Source organism: Hydra vulgaris, chromosome 07 (assembly GCF_038396675.1).
Source record: "Hydra vulgaris chromosome 07, alternate assembly HydraT2T_AEP".
In the NCBI taxonomy this organism is placed as follows: Eukaryota; Metazoa; Cnidaria; class Hydrozoa; order Anthoathecata; family Hydridae; genus Hydra; species Hydra vulgaris.
Genome location: NC_088926.1, coordinates 18,094,700 through 18,105,000, shown reverse-complemented (window position 1 = coordinate 18,105,000; position 10,301 = coordinate 18,094,700). Strand labels below are relative to the sequence as shown.

Sequence of the window (10,301 nt, the reverse complement as noted above, 5' to 3'; positions counted from 1 at the left end):
GATTTAAAGGAATGGAGAAGTTTTTATGCATGCCTGTGATTTTTGCTTTGTTTATTTAAAGATAAAAATGTTGATATTTTTATTTTTTGTTTTGATAAAATTGTTTTTTCTTATTAACAAATATCTTAATTTTTGATAAAACATTTCAACTATTTTGGGTTTGCACATGAAACTACCTGACCTTTTTATGCTTTTTTTTTTTCAGATAGAAGAGCATTTTATTGGCTGTTACAATATTGCTTTTACTCTCGATTTGTATACCACGCTATTGTGTCCCCTTGTTTTAATAGAAACTTGCTGATGTTTTAATCTGTTTAACTTTTATGTTCTCAAAAAGTTTTGCTTTTTATTTATTAGAGAGTTGTTTGCACCTGATGGCACTATTTTGCAGCTTGGTGACAAACTTGCACGACCAAAACTTGCTAGAACTTATGAGCAAATTGCAAATGAAGGAGCAGATGTTTTTTACCTGTAACTAAATTATTGTTTAATTTTTTTTTAATGTATATTATATTAAGATATTTTTATAATATTTGCATGTCAAAATAGGGCAGAACTTAAGTTTACAAAATGGTTTGGCTAAACAAACAGTTTGAGTTTTTAAATTTAAAGGAATTGCAAATTAATTTCAGTCTTTAATAAGTTAATAACTTATTAAAAAAATTTATACAAAAATTCATTTTTTTGCTGGTAAATTTAAAGTTTTTTTTATCCTAAAAATTAGTTTTTTAAAAATTAAACTTTAAGTGCAAATGTTGATGTTTTTCGGTGTCAAGTAAACAAGTTGTTCAGCAGTTTTTATTAAGTTATGATTTCATACCTACAATAAACACTTTTCACTTTTATAGGAAAGAAAAATACATAATATAAACATTCAATGATGAAATTCATAAAAAACTTTTTCTGTTTTACAATCATTTTAATAAAATAATTTCTGCCTTCACTGTAAACACTTTTAGATGCAAAGTTTATTCGCTCTAAATTAAATTTTTTGGAAAATTATTTTTGAACAAAAATTAGTTTTTATGTATGCAAAATAGCAAAGTTATAACAGTTAATTAAGTACATTTAATTTTTAACTTTTTGAACTTGTCAAAACGTTAACGCAAAATGATTGTTTTAGTGGAAAAATGGCAAATCAAATAGTTGAGGATATCCGTGCTGCAGGAGGCTATATGACTCGTGAAGATCTTGCATCTTACAAAGTACAAGAAGTTGAACCAATAAGAACTAACATTAATGAGTTTACTGTTTTGACTACTCCAGCACCAAGCAGTGGAGCACTTATGTCTCTTGCTTTGAAGATTTTAGCAGAAGGAAAATGGAATGCTAAAAAGTTTGCAGAAAAACCAGATCGATATTTCCATGAATATATTGAGTCTATGAAGCTTGCCTCTGCACCTTCAACATTTTTGAGCGACCCTCGCTTTAATAATAATACAAAACAGGTACATTACTTTTTGAATTTGGTATTTATTTCTTTTTGATATCCTTTGGTATTTATTTTCTATTTTATTTGACTACATTAGCTTGGTCACTTATTGTGATTGGCTTTTAAAACCCTTATTGTGATTTTGTTGTTTTTTTAAAAGGCAAAAAGAGGTTGCAAAATAAGTTAATTATTTTTAATATTATGAAAAATAAGTTTAATAAACATTTATTAAACAAGAGAACTTTAATTTAATTTAATGTTATGTAATTGACCCTCCATTACATTATATAAAACAGCCCACCTACCTACCTACCCACCTACCTATCTCAACCCTCGGAATTAGGGTCGGCATTTGGCAATGCCAACCTAACTGCCGACCTAAAAGTGTTTGAGGTCGGCAAAAAATGCTGACTTCGTTTCTATGTTTTATGGTAAGACCTTTGTATCATATTTTTTTGGCCGACCTAATTCTGAGAGTTATCTACACCCATTGCTATCTACACCCATTGCTTATGAACAAGCTATTCAAAATTTTTAAATAGTGCATTTAATTTAAAAATGTTATTTCTTTAAAAATTAATTCGGTTCAATCTTTAATTTTTTTTTCTTCATAAGGTTGAGGAGTATATGTTATCTGATAGCACTGCAAAGAACATGTATAAAAAGATAGATGGATTCTCCCATAATGTTGAAGACTACAAACCTTACTCCCAGCTGTTTTCAACTGAAAAAACAGGAACTTCACACATGTCTGTTCTAGATCAAAATGGAAATGCTTGCTCGCTTACTTCATCAATTAATGCCTAGTATGCTTTACTATAAAGTGTATATGCATATACATATATATATACATATACATATACATATATATATATATATATGCATATATATATACATATATATATACATATACATATATATATATATATATATATATATATATATATATATATATATATATATATATATATATATATATATATATATATATATAAAAATTTATTTCAAGCTTTGGATCAAAACTTCGATCTCGTGAACTAGATTTTATTTATAACAATGAACTTGCAGACTTTAGCGAGTTTTGGCCCAAGATATATAATTTAACATCTGATGCTAAAATTCCCGGAAAGAGACCCATGTCTAGAGTTATGCCTTCAATTTTTTTGAAAGGCAACAATGTTGAAGCGGTCTGGGGAGCAGCTGGAGGATTTTTCATTCCTGCTGCCATTACAATGGTAAGCATTTATCTCAGTAAGCATGCAGTTATTTAAAAAAAAAAAAAATGATTTTTTTACAAGTTTATTGATATAAAAATATTTACATCACAGAGCATTGCAAACTGGATGTTTCTGCAAGATAACTTAAAGGTTGCCATTACAAGACCACGTCTACACTGCCAATTGTTTCCACCAACAGTTGTATATGAGCCAACCCTACCTAAGCAAATGGTTCCTAAAATTGAGTCCTTCAGTCATCAGTATGTGACTAACAGTACTTATGATGTTTCAGGTAAAAACAGGTTTTTTCTCATCTTTTTAAACACAAGTTTAATTTTGTTTTACTACATATGTTTGTAAATATGTTTTCATTTGTAGATATAATAAAACTATTTTTCTAGTTTTAACTTAAATAGTAGAATACACGATTAAACTAGATAATTACTTTATCAACTAAAATACTTTATTTATTCAATTAGTTTCCATGATGTTTTGCTTGTTTCAAGTTTTTTCACAGAATTATTTCAGTTGCGTTTTACTTTTTTTTCGCATCATTTATTGCGCGTCATTATATATCACTAAATTTTAACGCTAAATAATTAACATAAGTAAATTTATGAACATAAAGTAGCGCTTAAACTATTGAACGAAAATTTTTAAATAAATTAAAGTAAAGTAGGGTTGACACATCAGACACCTAAACTAAGTTCTCGTCCTAGGTAACTTTGACAATCTTGTCAATTTAAAACCACTGGGCGTTTTAAAAAAACTACTAAAAAAATCATCTTTGATACCTAATAGTCTAACTTCATTAAAATACAAAATAATGGTTTTACGTGTTTTTGAGTTTTTGAGCAATAATGAAAATTAGGAGTAGGTTTAAATTGTTTTTCGTGTTGTTAATTATATGTAAAAGTATGCAGATGTTATATATGTTCATTTGACAGATGGCTGTTGCACATGTTAAATATATCTCAAACTTTATAAATTAAGAGATGTTTACTAACGATGTATAAAATTTTGATATTGTTAAACAATTACATACATTATCGAAAATGATAACCCTTTTTAAACTTTTATTAATAGAAATAATTTATTAAAAAGTTAATTTTCTTTGTATTTAGGTCAACTAAATGCCATTATGGGGGTAGTTCAGGCTATTGCTCGAACAAAAGATGGAAAAATTTCAGCAGAATGCGATTACAGAAAAGGTGGACGCCCCGCTGGTTTTTAAAGTTTTGAGTAGTTTTAAATATAGAGTACACACTCATTTAATTCAAATTTTCAATTTTTTAACCGCGCCATATTTTGTCTTTATTTTTAACGATTAGTGGAAGAATTAGACTAATTATATTAACATTGAAGGGGCGTCAAGTTTGGGTCCTTTTTTTGATTGGCCATTAACATATTTATATTTTTCTAAAAATTTTAATCAGCGCAACAATAACAAAACAAGAACTAATTTTTGTGATCCTGTAATATGACCTTGTAAAGATTACTAATTTAATTTTTAAATTTATTTTTCCAGTAGCAATATACGATTGAATTATTGATTTTTTTTTTATGTACTTTAGATATTTTTTTTATTAGCGTCGCGTCAAAAGAGACTTTAATTTCATTGTTCCCCTAGATCCCCAACAGGTTAAGAAGGTATAAAGCTAACTAGTTTAGACAAATACACACAGTTTATCAGTCTAAATAAGATTTAAAATACAAAATAAGATAAAAGAAAAAGATTTGCTTTTTAAGAATTATGTTTCTTTTTAACTAAGTTAACGCTTTTAAAAAGAAATCAATGAGTTTTTATTTTTAAAAGTCACTGTGAACCACAGTGACCGCCATGTTTGAAGTCTCCTTTTTTTTTGTTATTAAGAAATAACAGTTAAATTATAATATATAGTAAATTAAGTAAGGATATAAATAAAGTAAATTAAGAACCTCCATAGATATAATTAAAATAAAAATTTTACACATTTTGACTTGAGGTTAAAAGTGGAGGGGTGGTACATGGGTAATGTTATTGAAGTTTTATATATTTCACATAACTTTTAAAAAGACAAAATTTATCACATGCCAAATAAAAGCAATAACGAAATGTAATAAAAGCGTTTAATGTTAACAAATATCTAGACTAAGCTTTAGAATACAGCAGTGGTAGAATGAGCAGCCGTGGCGCAGCTTTATTTTGTTTTAATTTTTATTTAGGTACCCCAAGAAGTCCTTACGGTCTTATCACAGAGCACTGCGGATGAGCATTTAATTGGAAGATCACACCAAAAGCTGTGATCTTCCAATTAAAAACTGATTCCTAACTGAACTAAACTAAATTCCAATTAAAAACTGATTCCTAACTAATTCCAATTAAAAACAATTCCTAACTGATATCGCAAAACTTGCCCAGAGGTAGGGTTTGAATCACGGATCCTTTGCTTATAAGACAAATGTGCTACCACTTTCCCGCTGCTGCTCATGTGATAACGCACTTGCCTCAGAAATGTAAGATCCGTGGTTCAAACCCCACTAGTGAGCAAGTTTTGCGACATCGGTTGGGAAGGAGATGTGAACTTTTAGAGCAGCCGTAGTGCCGTAGTTAAGTGCGCTTGCCTCAGAAACTAAAAATCCATCGTAGGTAAGTGCGCTTGCCTCAGAAACTAAAAATCCATGGTTCAACGCTACCTCTGGGCAAATTTTATAGCATCGGTAAGGAAGTAGGAGTGAACTTTCATATGCTCTTCTGCGGTGCTCCGAGATAAGACCGTAAGATCTTCTTGGAGCACCTAAAACAAAATTATATATATACATTATTAATCCTTAGATACGAGTATCTTTCATGCAGCTAAAATACTTTACAAACAACAGTTTTGCCACTATTGTGGGTCAACAGTATATTAAATTAAATAATAAACATGCTAACTATTTATTAAATGTTAAAAACTCGACAACATTTGACTTTAATCATTTGGCATTGTCAGAGTGGTTTTGTAGTCTCATATACTTAATCAATGTTTTTTTATACTCATGATGAATAGATTCACCAGCTCGTTCTGAGCCAATTATCAGTATTAGTACTTTTTAGAAATGGTACGATATGATTAACTGTTATATAAAATTACCGTGCCATATTTAAAGAAATAATTTTAAAGTAATGATTAATATACCCTATTAAATTAGCATTAGTTGTCTTAAATTCCATAACAGCAGATTTAACATTAACAATATTTTTTTCTCCAAAGGTAGCTTGCTTTATTACTTAAAACTTTCTTAAACATTCAATAACTGGAAATAAATCAAGTTTTCCTTGATCATTTTGATGATTTTTTTCGACAATATTAGGGACTTTACCCGAAATACTTAAGATTTGAACCTAAATATCTTTACAACTTGACGTGATGGTAAAAAAAGAATTGCATATTTGAAATCAAAACGAGAAATGCTATACAAAAAACAAATTTTTTGCTCGGCACCAGAAAAATTTTTTTTTTTGTTGACCTGTGTAATAGTTTTCCGAAAATTGTAACTATTTCAACTTATGTATGCAACTCAGGTACTGGAGTTAAATTTTCTATTATTATATCTGGATCCTCTTCAAGATTTCTGGGATTATTTAAATTTTATGAGTCATCTTTGATTTTGGTTTTCGTGCCTCTACGTATTTACTGTAATGATAATCAAAGAAACCAAGAGGTCGTTTTTCTCCACTATCCAAGAGATTCTCTCCTTCACGCCACAAACAACTATATTTTCCTTCGTGACTTGTAATTTCAAACATTGAGTTTACACACTTTAAATCAAATGCAACAGAATATTTGAAAATTAAGAAGATCGATTAATTTCCTAATATTTCAATTATGTCCAGATATTCCTTCTGCAATAGTAACAATAAAATAACGCTTTATTATTAGTTTGGTTGTTAGTTTTATCATGCGGATTCAAAAAGTCCATAGTGGCCTTTAAAAAAATTTGACCAGAATCCACAGCAACCCTTACATTTGTAGAAAGAGGTTCAATATTTCTTTCAGTTATTATAAGACGTGACTCATCAATACATCAATATAAGAGATGACTCATCAATACGCTTTATATAAACCATTGATTCCACATCATTTGGAGCACATCCTTTTATTTTTATACTGATTTAACTCAGAAGTAAAAAATTTATTATCTTTTGATATTTCAAAAACATTTGACACACTTTATTTAAACAAATAAATAAGTTTTTTAATTTAGAAAAAATTATTATTTATGGTTTAAAACAAAACTGAATTAGACCTTGAAAATGACCTTGTATATTAAAAAAGAGTTAAATCTTTTATTTTATTTATGTAAAACTATATAAACTAGTAATGTAAAAAATAAAACATTATTTAGAAAGCATTTTAAATGCTAAAATAAGCTGCCAAAACAATTTTTCTTTCGAATTTACGAAGGTTCATTGAGACGCAATTCCAATGAACCTTCATAAGTTCGAAAATAGACAAATTTAGATAATTAAACGCTTAGTAATAAATATAAGTTTTAATTCAGTTTATTAACTAGCCTGAGATATTTCGTTTAGATAATTATTAAGGTATTTTGTATCATTCTTTTCTAAACAATAAAGGTTTTTATAACAATTGCTACAAATAACTTCAGGATGGTTAGCTTAATTAAGATCATAGCTACCCCAAATGAAAGTTTTTCTTCAATAACTTTGGTTACTTTATGGAGCTTTGCTAACTTTTTTTTGTTGTGCACCAGAGAATGTTTAAAAACCAAAAGCGCCGACAAATTAAAGTTATTTTGTTAAAAAAGGCGGACAATTAATATACCTAAAAACTAATTTTATTTTTTGATTTTCATACATTTTTCCACACCACTGGAGGTTTTAAGTGATCAATTTTTATTATCCTATATGTATTTATAAAATAAAATCTGATATGGGAAGATTTCAAACCTGACAGTTACTGCGGTTCACAGTGAGGAGACAAGAACTTTTTTCTTACACCTACTGGTAGACCGTCATAACTGTTTTTGAAAATATCTCTCAAATAGTATTGTGCTCCGCAATTTGCGAATCGCAAAAGACATCTTATTTTTAATAGAAAACAAAAATGAACTTTATAATACTAAAAATTATTTATTTTGCTATACTTCAATTAAAAAAACTTTTAAATTTAATGGTAATAATAATAAAAGCAATTTAATTGCATTAAACATAATCTTCGTTTTGACGATTAAAAGATTTTTTTTTTTGAAAAAAATTTCTATTATAGATTATAAAACTAAAAAAAAAAAAGAAGATATAGACGCAATTATGTACAAATAGAAATATTAAAACATGCACTATGCACGAGTGTATATTACAAATATTACGAAAATACGACAGCTTTTACCTCGATATAATAAAAAATTTGCTTAAAAATCCCTACATCACGATTATGTAACCTTTCAGAACTCCTACAACGATCTTGATTCTATCAGTCACTTATAACCGTTTTCAAAATTTATTCAACTGGCGGACATGCACAAATGAGATGAGAATCACCGTGTACATCGTCAACTCGTCCTACAGACGGCCAAAATTTGGATCGCAAAGACCAAGGCTAGAATTATAACATCAAAAATGTTTAAAAGATAAAAGTTTAAAAATAACTGATCAGACAAAATAAAGTAAAAAAATTAAAAAGCTTACAGCAGGAAAAGCTGCAGTTTTACGCGAGTAAGGTTTATCCCATACTTCCTCAGTTAATACAGATTGTGTGTGAGGAGCATTCTAAATTCAAATAAAAGAAAATGCAATTTTAAAATACCATTTTTTTAAAAATATTTGACAAAAACTTTGAAACATTTGATAAAAAATTAAAACCTTGAGCGGATTATTTAAACGGTCCATGCGACCTTCTTCAATTTCACGAATCTCTTGCCTGATATCTTAAAACAGAGAAATGAATATAAAAGCAATACTACAGTAGGGTACATGTTATTTGGTTTCTATGGTGCAATGTTACATGCAAGTTTGGTTTCTGCGATGCAATGTTACATGGTAGTTTGGTTTCTATGGTGCAATGTTACATGGTAGTTTGGTTTCTATGGTGCAATGTTACATGCTAGTTTGGTTTCTAAAAATAATATAATACTAAAAAACATACACCGGTAAAAATTAACGTTTTTAAAATGTTTTTAAATTGTGTACATTTCAATTTGTGTCTCATACCTAATTCCGATAGTTACTGAACTATTTAACATAATTTTCATAGTTACTGGACTATTTAACGTAATTCTAGTAGTTACTACACTATTTAACATATTAGGGTAAGTGCTGCTATTAATACTACTACTGCTATTATTAAGTAATAATATTATAGATGTAAACCATGGCGATACTTACTACAGGCTACTACTCGATTTGTGAATAGCTGATTGTTATAATAAATGGTTAAAAAGTGCTGTGTTCCTGGATGTAGAGGAAACTGTGATGCTAAAAATAAAGTACGAGTTTTTAGGCTTCCCTCCAATAAAGAAGAAAGGAATCGTTGGATAAATTTGATTCCAAGAAGTAATTTTCCAAATAAACCAGATACTGTTGTCTGTGAAAGACATTTTGCAGAAAATTTTTTAAAAACTATTGTCAATGGGAAAGTTATACCAGTTGAACCTCCTTCAATTTTTCTAAACATTCCACCTAGTGTGGTACCAACTCAACCTTTAAAATCTAGGTCCACTACTAAAGTGTTGTCTTCTATCAGAACTAAAAAGTGTGATAAGTTGTTGCAATATACCTATGTTTGCTGTTCATATCTCAAGCAATTTTAAACTTGAAAGTTTTCATGCTGGTGTTCGTTGTTTTATTTCTTCACTATTAAAAAATCGTATTACATATCTTGATCGCTGGTCAAGAGTTGAAGAAACAATTCGCTTCCTGAACAACATTTAAATTGATCATCAAAAGTTGGTATTACAAGATTTTATGCATCAGAAATATGAATGCATCAGAAATAGGTAAAAAAAAAATTTATAATGTAGAAACTATAATCAGATCGTATTGTTATTTTCAACGTCTCAAAGCTTATACAATCAGGTACGAAAAGATTTTTAACTGCTAAATGTAAAAACATTAACAAAAATTACATCTATGACAAAGAAAGTTTCAGATATTGACTTTAATAGTACCATTTTTTCAAATTTAGAGGAAAATCATAGAAACTGTATACTTTTGGTGGATGAAGTTTATGTAAAGCCTCTTCTTTATCATGGTGGTTATCTTTTTGGAAAAGCAGAAAATAATCCAGAGTTGTAAGCAAATAGTGTTTTGGGTATTATGGTTAAATGTTTAAAAGGTGGACCATCTTTTTTATGCAAAATGATACCTGTCTGTCATTTGGATGCTTCTTTTTTGTTTGAGCAAGTACGCTATGTCATTAATTCGATTAAGTCAAGCTGGAAAAGAATTTCAGTTATTTGTGATGGCAATCGAACAAATCAAGCTTTTTTTAAATTATTTGAGAGAGCTGAAGGAAAACCGTGGTTAACAAAATGTGGAATTTTTCTCCTTTTTGATTATGTTCATCTACTAAAAAATATTAGGAATAGCTGGATTACGGAAAAAATGCAGGAATTACAATTTGAAAAAAGACCAAAATTACACCTCAGTCATCAGCACAGATGTCTTCGGC

At 28.8% G+C, this 10,301-nt stretch overlaps 2 protein-coding genes across 5 annotated transcripts in view; one reads left to right on the top strand and one right to left on the bottom strand.

Moving 5' to 3' along the window:
• LOC100205136 (glutathione hydrolase 1 proenzyme) overlaps positions 1 to 4,202 on the top strand; it is an 18,584-nt gene extending 14,382 nt beyond the window's left edge. The window contains exons 12-17 of one of the 2 annotated variants that reach the window (XM_065801256.1): positions 1 to 471; positions 1,124 to 1,448; positions 2,048 to 2,238; positions 2,442 to 2,667; positions 2,761 to 2,941; positions 3,774 to 4,202. The exon at positions 1 to 471 is cut by the window's left edge and continues 562 nt beyond it. Coding sequence is in view for 1 of the 2 variants with exons in the window: in XM_065801257.1 (XP_065657329.1) it covers positions 358 to 471; positions 1,124 to 1,448; positions 2,048 to 2,238; positions 2,442 to 2,667; positions 2,761 to 2,941; positions 3,774 to 3,883 (1,147 nt within the window). In the remaining variant the exon portion in view is untranslated. The remainder of the gene's footprint in view (positions 472 to 1,123; positions 1,449 to 2,047; positions 2,239 to 2,441; positions 2,668 to 2,760; positions 2,942 to 3,773) is intronic. The other variant, XM_065801257.1, reaches the window with a different exon arrangement.
• A 3,543-nt stretch (positions 4,203 to 7,745) lies between these two features.
• Positions 7,746 to 10,301, bottom strand: part of LOC100209748 (glycine dehydrogenase (decarboxylating), mitochondrial) — a 47,046-nt gene continuing 44,490 nt past the window's right edge. For all 3 annotated transcript variants that reach the window (XM_065801255.1, XM_065801254.1, XM_065801253.1), the window contains exons 26-28: positions 8,495 to 8,559; positions 8,321 to 8,401; positions 7,746 to 8,231 (exon numbers count right to left, since the gene is read on the bottom strand). In XM_065801255.1, coding sequence (XP_065657327.1) covers positions 8,133 to 8,231; positions 8,321 to 8,401; positions 8,495 to 8,559 — 245 coding nt within the window. In that variant the 3' untranslated portion in view covers positions 7,746 to 8,132. The remainder of the gene's footprint in view (positions 8,232 to 8,320; positions 8,402 to 8,494; positions 8,560 to 10,301) is intronic.